Below are 21,154 nucleotides of genomic sequence, written 5' to 3' on the forward strand. Positions count from 1 at the left end.
TTACTGCCCGTAGAGTCTTTAATCTTCAATTAGCAAAAGTAAATGACATTGCAAAGTTATTGTTCTGTTTATTTTTTTTAACTGAGATCTTGTCTCTGATTCTGCGGAGATCCCTATTTCAGCAATGTAAACACAACGGATCACCGTTAGTCAGTGGTATTCAGGAGTCAGATTTTGGGGTCACCAACTTCTTAAAATATTACAATGCAATGGAACCAATTGCAAGATGATTGGATGGTTCATTGGATTAAACACTGGCCTCCTACCTCTGCAATATAGGATCCAAACCAATGGTATAAAAGTCTCCTCTGTCTGCTGGCTCTAAGGATTCTGTGTGAAATGAGTTCAGGCAATCTTGTTCAGTTACCAGTGGACAAGCAGCACACAGAGTTTTAGGTGACGATTACATGTGACGTTTGCAGCAATCAGCCTTGCTATTTGGCAACCAAGCCATTTCTTCTGTTTTCTTAAAAAAGTGCTTGGAAACTTTCACTTTTTTAAAATGTGGCTAACTCACAACTCCAAATTAATCCCTTTTAATCCATCTGATTGAGAAATATGAAGAAAAACATTTCCAAAATAATGCCAACACCTTTTACCCCAGTTCTTTTAACTTGTGGGATATGTTTGAATCCTAGCAGCCACCAGTTAAAAGCGTCCTGCATTTATAGAGAATTTTGTTTTGCTCCAGAATTGAAGAAAATGACTAGAAAAGTCCTGTATAAAAGAAGGGAAACAAAGTAGCTTAACAGTATTAAATCATGAGCAGAGTAGTTCTGGGTGAAGTGGGTGTCTGTAACTTACTGGGAGTGGAGCAGAAAATATTATTGTCTCATTCAGTGATTTCTCCATAGTTGTTTTTCAAGAGTTCTAAAGGGCACTGAAATAATTTTTGAAGTGAAGCTGTGTTTTAAGAGTGATGACTTTGTGTGTTTCAGAGTGGGGAGAGTATCATGGTGGAAGTTGCTGCTGGTCCTTCTGATTTCTCCACTCATGAAAAGGTACGGCTGAAAAGCGATCTTCAAATGTTACTTGTTAAAATCTGGAGTGGTTCCACCAGCTAGTTATGAAAATTCTAAAATCTTTATTCATTTTTTTCTGTTCCATTCTCTCTCCTGGTTTGGTAGCCCTATAACCTGCTTTATTGTGCCTGCTTACCATTGACTGCTTGACCCGTTCCTCCAAACCTTTTGTGTTTTCCCTTTTTTCCTTCCTGATCGTGTCCCATCAATTTTCCTCCTTGTAACTGCTTTGCAGTATCTTCAGAACGCTATGCAAATGTAAGTGGTTGAGACTCAGTTAGAGCTGAGAATCTGTTATGGTGGGAACCCTGATGTTGGGATCCTCCAACCTCCTGCTTGATGCTTTTGCTGCTTGGCTCCTGTATTTTGCTACCATAATCTTTTACTCTATGGTTCAAGTATTAAATCTGTGCAGCACTCAATCCATTTATAGATTAAGAGGCCCAGAAGTTCCACTCCTTTTTGAGGAGGGCACTGGAGCTTGAAGTGGAACTGAGCTTAAACCACGGTGGACCACAGCAATTCACCCCTGGGCACTTTTCCTGCCATGTCCCAACTATAGTTTGGAGGCATTCCTGGGCTACACTGGAATTCTGCCAGATATGATCAATAGGCCAAGCAGTCTCCTTCAAGAAAATCTAGATGCCATTCTGGTTACATGTGGAGCCCCACCAAGCTGGAACTGAATGGTAAATGGCCCCAAATAGAATTCTGTTTGAATCTGGGCCTGCCAGATAGGATAAGAAGAGGGAGAGAATTAATCTGGTACATTCAGCCATTCAGGCCTCTGGCTCTTCCTTTTAATAGCAGGGTGCCATCCAGATTTTCCAGTATGATCACGAGGTGGGCGCCCATTACTCTGCTACAGATTTGGCACCCATCTCTGATATAAAAATGACCTCATCCCTGGAACTTGAATCAGTGGGTGACAGGTTCATCCCAATGTAGCTCTGGAAATGCTGGTAATTCTATCCTTGGATCTTTGGTTCTTCAGTTTGCCCTGCAGTTTCATTATTTATGTACAAACCTGGAGTGCATGTTGGCAAGTTGGCTGATTGCACAAGATATCAAAGCTGACCTTAATCCTATTTTTTATTTACTGTTCACATGCAAACTTCCAACAGGAGGTCATTGCAGAGCCATTGGGGATCAGGTGTCATGACCTGTTCTGCTGTGTAACTCAGAAGGGCTGAGATCAACTACTGCCCTGGCTAAGAGCAGCTAACAGCACAGACAGCGATCAACATGAGACCTTCCTGGTCTGAGTGGCTGAGCTACTCACTGGATAAATATGTTCAGCCATTGGTGAACTGGTGGCGTAGTGGTATTGTTGCTGGATTAGTAATCCAGGGACCCAGGGAAATGCTATGGGGACCCGGGTTCCTACCACGGCAGATGGTAAAATTTGAATTCAATAAAAATCTGAATTGTCGATTGACGTAAAAGCCCATCTGGTTCACTAATGCCCTTTAGGAAAGGAAATCTGTTGTCCTTACCTGGTCTGGCCTACATGTGACTCCAGACCCACAGCAACGTAGTTGACTCTTAAATGTCCTCTGAAATGGTGTAGTGAGCCACTCAGTTATACCAATCCGCTAAAAAGTCTAAATGGAATGGCACTGGACGGACCACGCAGCATCGACCTAGGCACTGAAAATGGCAACAGCAACTCTGCCCTGTCGACCCTGGAAAGTCCTCTCACTAACATCTGGGGGCTCATGCCAAAGTTGGGAGAGCTGTCTCAGAGACTAGTCAAGCAACAGCCTGACATAGCCATACTCATGGGATCATACTTTACAACTCATGTCCCAGACACCAGTATCACCATCCCTGGGTATGTCCTGTTCCACTGGCAGGACAGACCCAGCACAGGTGGCGGCACAGTGGTATACAGTTGGGAGGGAGTTGCTCTGGGAGTCCTCAACATCAACTCCAAACCCCATGAAATCTTATGGCATCAGGTCAAACATGGGCAAGGAAACCTCTTGGTGATTACCACACATTCTTTCATCCCTACTGACCACTACAGACCGCGCTGGCCGAACCCTAAATGACATAACTGTTAGTCTGGGTCTGTGGCAGGTGGTGAGGGAACCAACAAGAGGGAAAAACATACTTTACCTCATCCCCACCAACATGCCTACAGCAGATGGATCTGCTCATGACAGGATCGGTAGAAGTGACCACCACACGGTCCTTGTGGAGACAAAGCCCCATCTTCACATTGAGGGTACTCTCCATCATGCTATGTGGTACTACCACCGTGCTAAATGGGATAGATTTCGAACAGATCTAGCAACTCGACTGGGTAACCATGAGGTACTGTGGGCTGTCAGCAGCAGCAAAATTGTACTCAACCATAATCTGTAACCTCATATCCCCCACGCTACCACTACCACCAAGCCTGGTTCAATGAAGAGCGCAGGAGGGCATGCCAGGAGCAGCACCAGGCATACCTAAAAATGAGCTGTCAACCTGGTGAAGCTATAACACAGAACTACTTGCATGTCAAACAGCGAAGCAGCATGTGATAGAGCTAAGCAATTCCACAACCAATGGATCAGATCTAAGCTCTGCAGCCCTGCCACATCGAGTCGTGAATGGTGGTAGACAATTAAACAACTCACTGGAGGAGGAGACTCCACGAATATCCCCATCCTCAATGATGGGGAAGCCAAGCGCTTCATTGCAAAAGATAAGGTTGAAGCATTGCTACAATCCTCAGCCAGAAGTGCAGAGTAGATGATCAATTTTGGCCTCCTCTGGAGGTCCCCAGCATCACAGACACCATCCTTCAGCCAATTCAATTCATTCCACATGATATCAACAAATGGCTGAAGATACTGGATACTGCAAAGGCTACGAGCCCTGACAATATTCCAGCAATAGTACTGAAGACTTGTGCTGCAGAACTTGCCGCGCCACTGGCCAAGCTATTCTAGTACAGCTACAACACCGGCATCTACCCGGCTATGTGGAAAATTGCCTAGGTATGTCCTGCACCCAGAAGCAGGACAAATCCAATCCAGCCAAATACCGTCCCATCAGTCTACTCTCGATCATCAGTAAAGTGATGGAAGGGGTCATCAACGGTGCCATCAAGTGACACTTGCTTAGCAATAACCTGCTCACTGATGCTCAGTTTGGGTTTCACCAGGGCCACTCAGTTCTTGACCTTATTACAACCATAGTTCAAAAATGGACAAAAGAGCTGAACTCCAGTGGTTTGGTGAGAACAATGGCCCTTGATATCAAGGCAGCATTTGACCAAGTGTGGCATCAATGAGCCCTAGCAAAACTGGAGTTAATGGGAATCAGGGGGAAAACTCTGCTGGTTGGGGTGAAACCTAGCACAAAGGAAGATGGTTGTGGTTGTTGGAGGTCAATCATCTCAGCTCCAGGGCATCAGTGCATGAGTTCTTCATGGTAGTGTCCTAGGCCCAACCATCTTCAACTGCTTCATTAATGACCTTCCTTCCATCATAGGGTCAGAAGTGGGGAATGTTCACTGATAATTGCACAATGTTCAGCACCATTTGCGACGACGCAGATGCTGAAGCAGTGCACGTCCAAATGCAGCAAGACCTGGACAATACCCAGGCTTGGGGTGACAAGTGGCAAGTCACATTTTGCACTACACAAGTGCCAGATAATGACTATCTCCAACAAGAGAGAATCTAACCATCGTCCCTTGACATTTAATGGCATTACCGTCACTGAATCCCCCACTATCAAGATCCTGGGGATAACCATTGACCAGAAACTGAACTGAACTAGCTATATAAATACTGTGGCTACAAGAGCAGGTCAGAGGCTAGGAATCCTGTGGCGAGTAACTCACTTCCTGACTCCCCAAAGCCTGTCCACAAGACACAAGTCAGAAGTGTGATTGAATACTCTCCACTTGCCTGGAAGAGTGTAGCTTCAACAACACATATGAAACTTGACACCATCCAGGACAAAGCAGCCCCCTTGATTGGCAGTCCATCCACAAACTCCCTCCACCACCGATGCACAGTAGCAGCAGTGTGTGCCATCTACAAGATGCACTGCAGGAGCTTACCAAGGCTCCTTACACGGCACCTTCCAAACCCACAACCACTAGCATCTAGAAGGACAAGGGCAGCAGCCGGATGGAAAGACCACCACCTGGAAGTTCCCCTCCAAGCCACTCGCCTTCCTTACTTGGAAATATAATCATCTTTCCTTCACTGGCACTAGTTCGAAATCCTGGACTCTCTCCCTAACAGCACTGTGGGTGTACCTACACCACATAGACTGTAACGGTTCAAGAAGGCAGCTCACCACCAGCTTGTCAAGGGAAAATAGGGATGGGCAATAAATGCTGGCCTTGCCAGCAATGTCCACATCCCATGAATGAATTTAAAAAAAAAAATTCGCAATGGGCTTCGGTGTTTGGATTGAGTAAACAAGCTAGTTTCAAAAGATTTTACGGTTCATTAATTTTGAATCTGTAAGATCTTGTGCTGAATATTTTATACAAGCCAAACATTAAGTATTTGTTTCTAAAGAGTATTTGTTCTAGAATAGGTTCCTCCATAAGTTCATTGACATTTTTTGGAAATGGGACATCTTGTTAGTCATTGCAATGTTCATGCTTAGCAGGATTCTTCTGTAATCAATTGAATTTACCCTAAAATAATTTGTCCAGTCAGGTACGAATATGTACAATTGTGTTATCCATGTTTCAATACTGTAATGAAATTAATTAACTTGAGTCCTTGAAAATGTAATCGAGTGTGTTAGACTGGTTATGTTGCAAATAGAATCAAAGCAGATCAAACTTTCCCCTCTACTATAGTCGAATAAAACATTTGCAATCCTCATGAGATTTTCCTCTTGTCCTCAGCTCCCAATGGTACTAAAGGTGCCCCGGTTGAATTCTTCACCTCTGGCACTGTGTGACAGGCCGTTCTCTCTCCTTGGCTTTGGTGATGTCTTAATACCAGGTAAACAAGCTTTCACAATAGTAATCTGCTTTAGTTCTTAACCTTGGGACTGGTTGTCCTCAAATGTTTGGTTCATGAAATACAAAAAACCATTTGAATTTCTTTTTTGCAAATTTTGGATTTGGTGCAAAGTGGTTGTCCCCTGTAATAGGGCCACCATCTGTTATGTGTTTCCATGGCTACATGCAGAAACAATATAGTTCTTTGCAGAGCCTCAGATACCAAAAGGATGGTGGGCCCCCCAGTGGGAGGCCAACACCAAGTGGTACCTACATATTTATATGCTTATCAGTCTGTATTGAATTAAAAAGTACTGTTTCCCAGCCACTTGAGGATAAAACCATTGTGCAGTGTCTTCATTCAGAAATTCTCTTTGAATATTATTGTAAATTGCAGTTCCTTCTCTTTCTCCCTTCAAAAATCTAAAGTACAGTCACACTTTCCTCCTTTGACTTCCTTTCAGGAATGTTGGTAGCATACTGTCACAGGTTTGACATTCAGGTGCAGACCTCAAGAATCTACTTTGTGGCTTGCACGATTGGTAAGTGCCACTTTTTTTTTGATGTTACGACAAAACCCATCAGTGGAACAGGAACTTCATCAGTAAGTATATGTACCTTAAAATGAAAAATTTAACTGGGGAGGGGGGGAGAGAGAGACAGTGAGAGCAGGGAGAATGGGGCTAATTCTCTCTTTCAAAGAATCGACACACGCATGATGAGCTGAATGGCCTTCTTCTGTGCTGTAAGATTCGATGAATCTATAAGGAGAAGCCCCGGATGCACTATTACTATTATGGTGTGTGCAATCTACAAGATGCACTGCTGCAACTCACCAAGGCTCCTTCGACAGCACCTTCCAAATCTGTGACCTCCCCCACCAAGAAGGACAAGGGCAACAGGTGCATGGGGACACCACCATCTGCAAATTCCCCTCTTAAGTCACTCACCATCCTGACTTGGAACTATATCGCCATTCCTTCACTGTCGCTGAGTCAAAATCCTGGAATTCCCTTCCTAACAGCACTTGGGTGTACCTACACCACATGGACTGCTGCGGTTGAAGAAGATAGCTCACCATTACCTTCTCAAGGGCAATTAGGGATGGGTAATAAATGCTGGCCTAGCCAACGCCACCCATATCCTGTGAAAGAATATAAGAAAAACATTTCTAATTATCATACCTTGATTTGAAAAGGTAGAATTGAGGGAGTGAGAATTGAGAGTGAGGTTTCTTGTAGAATTGGCTAATTTTGTATTGCTGATGCTTTTCTAGCTGGACTATTTAGTTTCAGATGTAACAGTTTGAGCTACACAGTTGAGCTGTAATGTATATACAATCCAACTGAATAACAAGGATGTATAAACGCAATTAAGACACACCACATGTTGTGTACAGAAATATTTAAATCTTGATTAAGATAGTTGATACTTAGGTAGAAAATTGTGGCATTTCCCTTTAATGTTGGACATACGAAATACAAATGAAAAATTTCAAAAATAGCTTAATGTCAATGACCGTATTATACCATTCTCCTCCCAATGGAGGAAAAAGAAACCAGGAATGCAGAAATGCTGGAATTAACAGCAAAGCCATTAGCATCTGAAAGACACAAGATGATTAATGTTTCAGGTGCAGACTCTTTGTCGAAACTACCAGAAGCTTGAGAAGATCCTTTATATCTGATCAAACTCTGGGTGTGGGGAAGGTAGAGATAAAAGGTATTCAAGATTGTGTACCTGTTAATTACTTGTGTAGGAGGCAGTTAATGGATTTAATGGCCTATAATAATAGCTTTCAAGATGTTGGAGAGAATGAAGGCTTTGGAAAGACCAAAGTGGTGAAGCAGACATGACTCCAAAATGGAAGCGGAAACAGTGGACTGGAAGTTTCAAAAGGAAAATTAGAACTAGAGCCTGAATTTGGTGGTTGATATTCACAGAAGGAGCCTGTACAGTGTCCAGGAGGGATATGAGACAGATTCTAAATTAGCGCAATTATTAAATGTATGCAGTTGAAAGAGATCGAGTACTGTACAATGGTGTGTGATTTTTCTAGTTTCTACAGCTTTTCATGTTTCAAGTGTTTGTTGTACATTCAAGTCTCTGTTCTCTTCCACAGCCTACGGCATCGGTCTTCTCATTACCTTTGTTGCCCTGGCACTGATGCAGACGGGTCAGCCAGCGCTTCTTTACCTGGTCCCATGCACTCTGATCACTAGCATTTGTGTGGCTTGCTGGCGCAAAGAAGTGGCAATGTTCTGGAACGGAAGTGGATTTGCGGTGAATACCAGTTTGATATGAGTGCATAGAAGATTTTTTTTTTTTCAAAAATATAACAATAAAGTTGAGTAGATTTGCAGTTCTTCCATCATGCCTGTCTATCTTGGGACTGGTGTGAAGTTTGATAACAGGGTTTAATCATGTTGGGGTCTCCTGAAACCTTCATATCACCTAAGAAAAGCCATTTATGATTAAACATCTCTCAGTTTCAGTGTCTGTCTGATTCAAAGTCCGATCTACACTTTTAAGTAGGAAAGACTAAGACCTTTATTGGAAACTGGGCTTTGAAATTTTGCTATGTTATTGCTCATTTTGTGCTGATTGAGCCAAAGGACCTGAGTGCTGGGGAGTGGGCACTTCTTTTACTTTTGCCTCCCATTATTGGCATTAAGCACTCCCAGGTAAGGTAATGTGGTAAAGGTACAGAATAAAACACGTTCTATACTCCTCCAGTAAACATTCCCAGATAAAGTACACCACTAGCTTGTAAAATCCCTCTACTTGTCCTAATCTCTAACCTTTAAAAGAACATCCCTCACAATACCAGTGAGCTTTACATTATCAGCATTAGATATAATTGCTTGAGCAGACTTTTGTTGCAGATTAACATGTGACCTGTTTTTTAAATGGGTTAATTTAATTTCATTCGAATCTTTGATTTTTCTAACATACAACTGTGAAAATTCTTACTGATATGGTTTTTGACATTTTGTTGATTTGGTTTGTTAATCCTTGGGTCTGTCTATATCCCTGTTTATCAGGATTTGGTGACTTTTTTTGCAGCTGTCACCTGCCTGATGACAGTCTTGCCGCTGTTAGTGTCTCCAATTTGGACATTTCACAGACAGACACACAAATAGTGAAGATCCTCCTTGGTGGGGAAGTTGGCAGGATGATCTTGGGGTTAATTTGGGTGCAAGATGTTACACCTTTCAAATTTCCATGATAGACGTGGCAATCTGGTAGCAGAACTAGGTGGGTTTGCAATGCCTCAGGGCATTTGCTCAAAACTTGTCCCTAGGGATTAGGATTCTTCCCACTTGGCTCCAATTTATCCTGCAGGCCAAAGCCCTAATGGTGTTCCTAGCTGGTCAAGCAATGGGAAGTGGCTTTGGTAAGCTGCATAGTTTTAGCTGGTTTTACTATATCTGTTTTCTGTGCACACTTGGGGTTCCTTTAAAACGTAGCCCTGCCAACCTGCATTTAAGCTCTGTGCCTATTTGTATGGAATGTGCCCTAATAGGGTGAGTATGAATTCCCTATTGTTCAAGAAGGAGCCATGCAGGCGGCTGTGGATTTCTAAATAGCTCGGCTTGGAGATTCTTAAATACGGTTGTTGGCTTCTGCACGTGTTAGATGCCTATTGTTCAGAAAAATCCGCCGAGTGGCCAAAGATTTCATAATGATGTATAGGTCGTGTTCAAAAGCTTTTAGTATGTCACATTTTCATAATTTTGTTCCCCAGTTGACTCATCTTCTGCCCACTCCTTTCACAGAATGTGGATCCTACTTGTTTACAGCCCCATGGGGAATGGCTGGACTGTAAAAGCTCATCCAAGTGATCATTTATTGTGTGTGAGACTAGGCAGCGTGTGTCTGGCTGAATGTTCCCTCCTCCCCTAGGCTGCTGAGACCAGCTGCAGTACTGCACTGTTCCCGTGCCTGATGGTTGAACCTGAATTTAGTTCTGGTCTCCTGCAATTTTAATTCAGAGTCCCCTGGAGTTTATGCTGTAAAATAATTTTTAGTAGATCAGCAATGGGCTCCTAAACCTTTTGGATCACTGGAAAATTGAATGAAGAAAAGGGAGGTTTTTTTTAAAAAAGTCATTTCGCGTTAAAAAATTATCTCTCTTTTTATATGAAATTTCAGACCAGTTCACATGATGCCACCTTGTGTGTTGCTTCACCACCTCCAACTACATCCAAGCTGGTAAGTCTGCCTGAAGTTATTCAAACCAAGAGAATCTTTAAATTTTTTCGAACAACTGTTTAAAATTAATGTATTAATTGAATACACTTCAAGCAGAAGCAGCATATAACTTCTGTTAGTGCTCTGGAACCCAGTGCTGCATAACATAAAGTGGCTCAGTCTTTTTTAAAATTCACTCATGGGATGTGGGCATCGCTGGCAAGGCCAGCATTTATTGCCCATCCCTAATTGCCTTTGAACTGAGTGGCTTGTTAGGCTGTTTCAGAGGGCAGTTAAGAGTCAATCACGTTGCTGGAGTCACATGTAAGCCAGACCGGGTAAGGATGGCCGATTTCCTTCCCTAAAGAACATCAGTGAACTAGATGGGTTTTTACAACAATCAATGATAGTTTCATGGTCACCATTACTGAGACAAACTTTATATCCATATTTATTAATTGAATTCAAATTCCACCAGCTGCTAAATTGGGATTTGAACCAATGGGCCTCTAGATTGCCAGCCCAGTGACATTACCACTACACCACCATCTCCCCTCAGTGTGTATAAATCCAGCACATTTTGTTGCTCTACAGCCCAGTAAGACTCAGTACTCCATAACCTAGTGTGGTATAATGTAACAAGGGTCAGTGCTATGTAACCCAATATTGTGTAACCCAGTGCACCTTAGTGCTGCATAATGCTGGGTGACTGTAACTTAGTAGTTTGGTAATGTACAGTCCAGTGGGGCTCGGTGCTGTATAACCTAGTTCAGCTATATAATGTCTGGTTCTTTGTGGGCTGGAAGGGGTAGGGAGAGGCTCTGCTGCCTTGTTGGATTCCATTCAAAGTTTTCTTTGATATCCAAATTCTGGAAACATAATTTAGTGCTCGTGCTGACACCCATCTACACCTCCACCTCCTACTTAAATTGTGAAAACTGCTTCTACTCCATTGGCAAAATTGTAGATACATAGAAAGAGACTGCCCCAGGTTAATGGAGCTGGTGTGAATAGTGTAAACATGGGAAGCTGGCATACAAACACAACAAACTGAATTATGTTGGTCGATTGTGAGCTATTGTGGGTCAGTAAACACAGGGATGATAGGGGACAGAACACGGTGCAAGTTAAGACATTGGCAGCTGAGGTTTGGATGACCTCAAGGATGACCTTCAAGTAGAATGTGGGAGACTAGCCAGGAGTTACATTGAAATAGTCAAGTTTAGAGGTAACAAAATTATGAATGACGGTTTCAGCAGTAGATGAGCTGAGGCAGGGGCAAAGTCGGGTGGTATTACAGAAGTGAAAGCAGGCGGTCTTAATGATGGCCCCAATGAAGTACGTTTCTTTCTGAACTATAGTCACTGTTGTAATGCACTGAAACCAAATGCGGTGCCCCAATTACTGTCCTAGATCACATAGCCAACATGGCAAACATCAGTGCCTGGACCTAAGACCATCTGGCCTATACAGCTTAAAAACCATAAGACAGAATACATTTACCCACGGAACCATCAAAGAGGTTAAACTACAACTTTGGTTTGATTTGGATGCAGTGTTGGTCCTGTGAAGAATGGTCAGCAATTAAACATCTGATCATGGTTAATTGATTTAGAATTGTACCATACTGACCATTACTTTCATTTATTTGAATGTTGCAGGACGAACTACCCCCGCAGCCTATGTCTTTGGCACCCGACAGCTGTCCACAGCCTTCCAACAAGTCAGCTCCGACTTCTCCCCACCATGAGGAGGAAACCCTGACCGATCCACCAGCAGGATTCACAGGATCCATCAATGAAAATGAAATTGAATCTTGTGAGAACTTTTTGCCATGAGACAGAACCAGCCAGTCGTAATGCTGATAATGTACTTATATACAATTTTCAAATATGCTCATAGTGGGTTTATATCAAACTGAATAGATCTCTATTGCACGTGTAAACTGAACCACATAGTGGGATGCCAGCTGAGTACACTTTTACCTACTGAACAACTCCCGAACCATCAAGGCCAGGTTTGCAATGACCTTCTCAAATCTTATCCAAACTGTCCTCCAATCTTAAGCTATCGGGGTGAAGTATGCAACTATCCCAACTCAAACTATCCTTGCGCCCAAACTATGACAGCCAGCTGTACAATGACTACCCCTCCCCATATTTGTTAAACTATTCACACTTCCTCATCGTCAGGGCCAACTATACAAAGACTTCCCTCATACTACCTTTGCTCTCAAACTGTCAGTGCCAGTCATGCAATGACCCTCATTCTTATAAGAGCTAAATGTTTGTAGTTAAAGACGATTTGTTAGAAAAAACTTGTAATTCCATATTCCAAGACCCTTTGAATATTATGACTTCAACCAGTAACAGGCAGGCTTGATAGTCATTGTGCAAATATTTATAGAGATACCGTCCAATTTTATTCCTCATAAATGACAAACTGCTGAACCATAAGAAGGTTTGGAAGGCAGAACAATTTCTCCTTTATAAGAGTACATTTAGTGAGGATATCCTCAAAATGTTATGGCAGACTCCCCACCTAACAATGTCTCGTATGTTGTACATTTCTAGCTGACATCTCAGTGAGGAGATGCCTGTGGCCATCACTGCACCATTTAGTTGATAGATGAAGAGTTCAGAATTTAGTAATCAGTGATGTGATCTTTTAGATATCACCTAAACAAAGCATGTGTCAGTGTTTGGGTTTCAAATGACAGAAGCTATGCATCTGAAAGTCATGTTTATGGCACAGAGACAGGAATCTACAGGACTGGTAAGGCCTTTTGGTCCATCTAGCCTGGCCCATATTTCATAAACAGAACATTGTCACAAGACAAGTGTAAAACTTGATAGGCTAAGCTAGCATTCCCACATGATCTCCTTACATGCATTTTTTTAATATCTTGCTAATTTCCTCTCTTTCCCAAGATGTGGAGACTCTTGCTGGGAAATCATCTTGTGATTGTCAGTTACCCTCAAGTCTCATATTCAAGTGACCATTTTTCGAGTTTGTTCATTCATGTTTGCCCCGCTCAGAGGCAGGTTCTTGGCTCATTGGCTGCTGATGCTTCATCCTGAGCCATTTTCTTGGCGGTTTTTGTCAGTGGTGGTTTGCCATTGCCTTCCACTCAGGGGCAGGATGAGGAGGCAGGTCCCAACACTACCTCAGCCAGAATGGGAATCGAGCCCAAGCTGGCATTATTCTAAACCACACAGTAGCCATCTAACCTAACCAGCTCCCCATTTCTTAAGTAAACGAGCTATTTGCCCATGGGACCATCAGTGCTGAGCCCAATAATGTCTGCATCTGACATCTATGCACCCACTGGATACTGATCAAAAGCAAGAACCCATACTGCTTTTCTTTCTTAACCTAGAGGTGCTGAGGCCAATTAGAGCATCAGCTGTTATGGCAACAGCTGAAATGAATTAATTTAGCACAGATTGGGAATATTAATTTAACACTAATCTTGCAGTTTTTGTGCTGTTTAATGTGGTTAAGAAACAGATACTGCCTCTGTACAAAGCAGACATAATTATCTCTGCACTTGCACACCTTGGTATCTCAAAGATTTCTCTCTCTCTATGCTTGAATGACTGCCTCCCACATCCTATAAAATATGAACCAGTAGGAGTTTTGGCTCAGTGCTTAAAAAGATTGTTGAGAAGAATCAATCTGATATGGAGAACCTTGCACTGAGCTTTCTGAGATGAGGCCAGGATCATGAATCTTGTTAATGGTCAACTCCTCCCTCACTTCAAGTTGAGCAAGTGCTGAATGGGATGGCTGGCCACAGACACTTGCTATGAATCCTAATTCAAACCCCACACCAACTTAAAAATCACATGGATTTACTTCATGTGTAGGATCATTAGGATTCTCTTTTTCTTCATGGAAAAATCTTTACTACTAACATAGTTTTTAAAGCAGCTAACATATTCCTTCAATTCTGTAAAAAGCCTTTATTCAACCTTTACAAACAGTCTGACCTTTAGTGAGAGCAAGAATTTATACTGTAAATGAATAGTTCAGTCAATTTAAGCTTAAAATCAATATACAGGGATTCATTCATTTATTGCTATGTTTTAGTGAAAGAATTGCAGTGAGACATTTTCTACTTTACCCCCTCCTAAATGTTTATTCATTTCTCCTGAAAACGCTGACTCTTGCATGGTTAAGATTCCACAGAGAATGGCACCAATGTTCACTTGTGTGCCACACTGATTGTTGACAGACTATTAACTGTGGGGATATCGGAGCCTGATCCTGTGCACTCCCCAGCATTTCTGAATGCATACTTTGCGGCTGGGATGGCCTGGATGGTGATTGAATGGGAATCCTGGCTGATTTTCCCCTACATTAATCTATTGAGCATCTGTTGATCTTAGCACCCCTTACTGGCATCGGACTGAAATCAGCTAATTCAGCACTGGCATCTCAGCTTCTTAATGCATCAACCAGGACAAAGCAACCAGCTTGATTGGGACCCCATCCACCACCTCCAACATTCACTCCCTCCATCTGTGAAGCACAGCGACAGCAGTGTGTGCCAACTACAAGTTGCACTGCAGCAACTCACCACGGCTCCTTCGACAGCACCTTCCAAACTTATGACCTCTACCACCTAGAAGGACAACGGTAGCAGATGCATGGGAACACCACCATCTGCAAGTCCCCCTCCAAGCCACACACCATCCTGACTTGGAACTATATCGCCCATTCTTCACTGTCTCTCGGTCAAAATCCTGGAACTTCTTCCCAAACAACATTGTGTATCCAGCTACACCATATGGACTGCAGTGGTTCAAGAAAGTGGCTCACCACCACCCTCTCTAGGGCAATTGGGGATGGGCAATAAAATTGCTGGCTTAGCCAGTAATGCCCACGCCCCATGAAAGGATTTTTAAAAAGCTGAGCCCCTCTTCACAAAAACGACATGTCAGGTCACTGGTAGAGATGTTTTTAAAGAATACTTGGGTAAAAAAGCAAATTCCAAAAACAATAAGTGTAATTGTGCTCATGAAATATAATTTTCATTGGTTGAAAATATATTCAAGATAGCTGGAGAAGATTTCACAACATTTGGACTGTGAGTGGAGTGGGCTTATTGGGCCTTTTCTCACTTCAGACTCTCTCTGCCATTTTCTTTTCAGTCTTTGCCATCACTCAAGTAGGCAGATGGCAGCTGTTATACATTCATGGGATGTGGGCATTGCTGGCAACGCACCCCCATACTTAATTGCTACAAATGAGTGGCTTGCTAAGCCATTTCAGGGACAAGTTAAGAGTTAACCATATTGGTGTGGACTCACATTTAGGGTAGACCAGGTAAGGTTGGCAAATTTCTTTCCCTAAAGGGCATCAGTGAGCCAGATGGGTTTTTATGACAAATGATAGTTTCATGGTCACTGATACTGAGGCTAGCTTTCGATTCCAGATTTTTTTTATTCCATGGTGGGATTTGAACCTGTGTCCCTAGAGCGTAAGCCAGGGCCTCTGAATTGCTAGTCCAGCGGCATTACTGTTGCGCCACTGTCTTCCCTTATATGCAGTACTCCAGGTGTGGGCTGACCAAGGTTTGATACAAGTTTAGCATGACTTTACTTTTCAATTTTATCCCTCTAGAAATAAACGCTAGTACTTGGCCTGCAAGCAAAATAAGTTAATTTTTAAAAAAGCTAAGAGATAATTTTAGAGCCCATTTATAATACGTTCACTGCCAAGTCTCATGGGGTAATATTGTGGCTGGGCAGAACAAGTAAACAATGACTTTGCAGTTGGGGCTAATCTGCTGACCAGACTTGGGGATACTTCAAAAAGTTCAGTATTAGTCAATTTTACAATTTTTCTGCGACTAATGTTAAAGTGTCTAAAGTCATGGCATATAAACAAAGTTCTCTAGCGATGCCCACATGCCATGAGCAAATTTTAAAATGTCCAGCTGCTTCAATTTTACATTTAGATTTTTATTTGGTTGAAAGTGGGTGTGTGGGTTTCTTTTGACTGCGGCCATTTTGGCCGCCATTACTCAATATTTTTGAAAAAGATGATAAACCAGTACTTTTCAATTTAACTGAAAGTCATATTAATCTCTGTCCCTGGGCCAGTCCCCATCAATTTTCAATCTTATTTAGAATAATAGAAGAATCTAACACTATTGAAGGAGGCCATTCAACCCATTGTGTCTGTCAGGTCAGTGATATAATTGCACAATTTAGCCTCGCACCCCAGCCTTTCTCTTCTATTTTCCATGTCGTTTTTTCCATAACTTCCAAGTTAGTTCACTTCAAGTATATATCCAATTGTCTTATGAAAGATTCTATGGAATCTGATTCCAACACCCTTTTTTAGGTAGTGAGTTGCAGAACTTAATATCCCTCTTGTGTGATAAAAATTCTCCTAATTTCTCCTCTAGTTCTTTCACCAATTATTTTAAATCTGTGGCCTCTGGTTGCTAGCCCAGATGCAAGAGGAACTAGTTTCTCCCCAGCTGCTCTATCAAAGCCCCTCATAATTTGGAAGACCTCTATTGGGTTCCCCTTTAACCTTCCCTGCTCTAAGGGGAACAATCTCTCCACATAGCTAAAGAACCTCATCCCTGGCATTATCCTGGTAAAGCTCCTCTGTATCTTCTTCAAGGCCTTGGCATCCTTCCTAAAGTTTGATGCCCAGCATTGTTCACAATACTCCTGCCCTGGCCTAAACAGTGATTTGTAAAGGTTTAACATCTCTTCCTTGTTTTTTATTTACTGCCTTATGTACAAAACCAATTATCCCATGAGCTTCCTTAACCACCTTGTCAACTTGTACTGCTACCTACAAAGATAAAAACAAAAAACTGCAGATGCTGGAAATCCAAAACAAAAACAGAAACAGAAATACCTGGAAAAACTCAGCAGGTCTGGCAGCATCGGCGGAGAAGAGTACAGTTGACGTTTCGAGTCCTCATGACCCTTCAACAGAATGAAGGGACATGAGGACTCGGAACGTCAACTGTACTCTTCTCCGCCGATGCTGCCAGACCTGCTGAGTTTTTCCAGGTATTTCTGTTTCTGTTTTTGTTCTGCTACCTACAAAGTTCTGTCAATATGCACCCCGTGATCCTACTCTTCTTGCAACTCCCTCCCCACCCTCAAAATATTAACACACAGATTGTACTTGCCTCTCTGTTGTTCCTCCCTAAGTGCATCACACCTTATTTATATTAAATTGCTTCTGCCATGTGCCTGCCCATTTCACCAGTCTGTCCATTTTAAAATTATCATCCTTTTTTCAAATCCTTCCACAGACTGGCTCGTCCCTGTCACTGTAATTCCTCCAGCTTCTCTGCCTCTCAACCTTTTTTTAATCTTTTAAGACACTCATTAAAACTTACCTCTTTGACCAAGCTTTTGGTCATCTGCCCCTATATCTCCTTATGTGGCCCTTGTGAAGCACCTTGGGATGTTTTATTATGTTAAATTGTTACATAAGTACGAGTTGTTAGTTTTCATCCTGAAGTCTTTTACTATTCTCCTCACTACTAACTACGTTGTCAGGTTTTGTTTCGTCCAATTTTTAGGTTCCCTTGTTATACTACCCGCTAACTTCCTCTCATGCTCTCTCTTTGGTCTCCTAATATTTTTCCGTTTCCTCCAGGACCATTTGTATTCTTTCTGTTTTTTTGACTATATCCTGTACCTGACATTTATCATAAACTTCGTTTTTCTGTTTTATTTTAACCTTTATTTCTTTATTATCCAGGGAGCTGTAGCTTTGGATGCCACATCTTTTCTCCTTAAGGGAATATATTTGGCTTGTACTTGAACTATCTCCACCTTCCTTTCTTCAATCTTTCCTTCTCATTTACTGTTTTCAATTGTGCTAGATTCCTTCTCAAATCACTGAAGTTAACTCTCTTCAGTTTTCACTGTTGACTTTTCTTTGCCCTTTTCTACACCTAGTTTAAAGCTAATTGTATTATGATTGGGGTGGCACGGTGGCACAGTAGTTATCGCTACAGCCTCAGCTCTAGGGACCTGGGTTCGATTCTGACCTCGGGCATCTGTCTGTTTGGAGTTTGCATGTTCTCCCCATGTCCACATAGGTTTCCACCGGATGCTTCGGTTTCCCCCCACTGCCCAAAAGACGTGCTGGTTAGGTGGATTGGCTACGGTTAAGTTGCCCCTTATTGCATGTGTGTGCACATGTGAGTGTGTGCCCTGTGAAAGACTGGCGTCCCATCCTGGGTGCACTCCGCCTAACGCCCATTACCTTTGACTCCCTGCTACCCTGAATTGGATAAAGTGGCCACTGGAAAAGTGAGTGAGTGTATTGTGATCACCATTACCTAGGTGTTCCCCGACTAAAACAAATTCCACTCCCCAGAACTAGATCCAGTATTGCTTCCTCCCTTGTTTGTTCAGAAACACACTAAGTAAGAAAGTTCTCCTGTACATTTTAAGAACTCTTTGCCTGCCTTGCTCTTTACTTTTTCTTTTCTTAGTCTGTTTGAGGAATTGGGGTCCTGTGTGATGCCCTATTAGTTTTACATTCATTTAGTCACTTGGTAGTACAGAACTTGAGTATTGTTGAAAACAGAGACATTCCTCTGAAATTTTCCTATAGATTTGCCATCTCCTCCCCTGTTTAGGGTCTATAAACACCAGCAATGTTACAGCTCCTTTTCTGTTCCTTAAGTCTAACCAAATAGATAAACTTTTGAATCATCTAGTATATTGTCCCCACCCGCCCTCTTCCCCCATGTAACTATTATTATCCTTGATCGATATTGCTACCTCATCTCCAGTCAAATTTCCTTCCCTTTCTCTCTTGAACATGTTGTAGTTAGGAATATTTAGTGCCTGTCCTTCTGCATGTTTAATCCATTATAGCCACTATATCATAACCCCATGAGGCAATTTGTGCCTATAACTTGTCAGCTTTATTTGTAATATTCCCCACACAAACACACACAGGGCCGAATTTTTCTCTTGTCGGGCGGGTGCGCACCTGACCCGAATGAGAGTAAAATAGTGCGCGATGATGCTGGGCAAGCCTTGGGCAGCCGCACGGGAGAGGCAGCAGCACACCCGCCACCAATTAAGCGGTCTATTAAGGCCCTTAATCAGTTAGTGGACTCGAATTTTTTGCTGCCCGCCCAACTGTTTGCTTGGCAGGTGAGCGAAAAGGTCAAGCGGCCTTTGCCTTTTTGGTGAAACCTCATCCACGGTGGGATGAGGTTTCAACCAGTGATTTTAAAAAAAATTTTAAACTTTTAACACCTCATATTTAACGTCCCTGCTCATGTGACAGTCACATGAGGGGACATGTTTTCATTATTTTTAATATCTTTGTTTTTATTGTTAAAAATTTTCAGCTCCCTGAGTGCACTTCCTGGCAGCCCTGAGCGCTGCAGCGCATGTTTCATGCTGGCTGGCCATTAATTGGCTAGCCAGCGTGAAGTCAATGTTGGAGCTCAATCGCGGTCAGTGGTCGACTTCGCGACTGCTCCCAGGCCTGCCCGATGAGGGCAAAATTCTGCCCATACATTTTAACAATATGCTAATTAATTTTACCTCTTTTTCTCCATCTAATTTCTGCCCTTTCTACACTTTTCTTTGTTCTATTGCTATTTATCCTTCTTAGTTTTTTATGCTCCTTGTCTCTCTCTCTCTCTCTACCGGTGCCCACTCCCTTGCCAAATGCGTTTAAACCCTTCCCCACGTGACTAGTTTATCTCCCTGTGAAGACTTTGGACCTAACCCTATTCAGGTGCAACCCGACTGGTTTGTACAGATTCCTGTCTGTCCGAAAAGAGTTCCCAATCTTCCTGTTTTTGTACTCCCTAGCACGTCACATTGGGAGATTAACATCTTTGTTAATCTTTCTCCCAACTCCTGAAGTTCTGCTTGTAGGACCTCAACACTTTTTCTACCTGTGTTAGTTCCAATATGGACCATAACTTCTGGCTGTTTCCCTTCTGGTTGCAGAACTTTCTGCACCCATTTGTGATACCCTTTTACCTTGGCATCAGGAAGGCAACATATGATTGGGGATTCATGTCTGCAATTGCAGAAGCACCTTTCTCTCCCCTGGCTATTGAATCCCCTATGACACTGCAGGGCTACACTTTCTTATACTCCCCTGTGACGCCAAGTTCCCCCAGAGTGCTGTGGATTTGCTTCTGACTGCACCCTCCAAAGTGTCAGCATTCTCACTGATATTTGACGTTGAATATTGGTTTGTGAGTGCAACATGCCCAGGGGATTTCTGAACTGCCTGTCTGTTCATCCTAGTCTGCCTGGTGATCACCCACTCCCTCTCCTTCTGAACTCTTTTAATTTTAGTAATGGTAAACAGTTAACCCCTTGTACTTAGTGCAATGGAAGCTTTTTTAAAAAAAAATAGTTGTCTTTCTTCAATGATATCAATGGAACTTTTACCTGGCATCAGAACGTCGACTGCCATTCACCAGCTCCTATCCCTAATGCATGAGAATTTGTGTTTTCTCCACACCCACTGTAGCAATCATGTTCTTATTAAGGAACCATGTGCTCCTGTGATTTCATTTTTGGGTTGTTGATTACAGGGAAAAACAGGCATCCTGCCATTTCTCAATGAGGAATTTTGAGCCCACAGAGAGTTAGATTGTTAAATTCAAATATTGGAACTGAATTTTATTTGCCCTTTCTAAATTTTAAATCTGAAAGTAAATTCAGTACCATTTATGAAGAAGTACTAGTAAATGTGGGTTAAGGATTTTTTGTTGAATGAACACCTAATAACATATCAGACTGACTGCCACCACTCCTGTAAGTGGAACATTTTTAACTGTAATCTATTCAGGAAGCTGGGATGGCTTTCCAATGCCCTCCTGCATGTCACTAAAGTGGATTATGTTTCACTAGTTTGGAGTTACCTGATTATTTAGAAGCAGGTGGTAGTTTTGTACAGTTTTTAATTTTGCGAAGTTACTGTGTCCTAA

At 42.4% G+C, this 21,154-nt stretch overlaps 1 protein-coding gene across 2 annotated transcripts in view; it reads left to right on the forward strand.

Annotated features, from left to right (window-relative positions):
* sppl2 (signal peptide peptidase-like 2) overlaps positions 1 to 12,551 on the forward strand; it is a 38,318-nt gene extending 25,767 nt beyond the window's left edge. The window contains exons 11-16 of one of the 2 annotated variants that reach the window (XR_013578487.1): positions 939 to 1,001; positions 5,893 to 5,992; positions 6,456 to 6,533; positions 8,114 to 8,337; positions 10,147 to 10,206; positions 11,847 to 12,099. Coding sequence is in view for 1 of the 2 variants with exons in the window: in XM_078555803.1 (XP_078411929.1) it covers positions 939 to 1,001; positions 5,893 to 5,992; positions 6,456 to 6,533; positions 8,114 to 8,274; positions 10,147 to 10,206; positions 11,847 to 12,023 (639 nt within the window). In the remaining variant the exon portion in view is untranslated. Of the gene's footprint in view, positions 1 to 938; positions 1,002 to 5,892; positions 5,993 to 6,455; positions 6,534 to 8,113; positions 8,338 to 10,146; positions 10,207 to 11,846 lie in introns of both variants that reach the window. The other variant, XM_078555803.1, reaches the window with a different exon arrangement.
* Positions 12,552 to 21,154: the final 8,603 nt, after the last annotated feature.

The sequence above is a fragment of the Cetorhinus maximus genome, chromosome 13 (genome assembly GCF_964194155.1).
Source record: "Cetorhinus maximus chromosome 13, sCetMax3.hap1.1, whole genome shotgun sequence".
Taxonomy (NCBI): domain Eukaryota; kingdom Metazoa; phylum Chordata; class Chondrichthyes; order Lamniformes; family Cetorhinidae; genus Cetorhinus; species Cetorhinus maximus.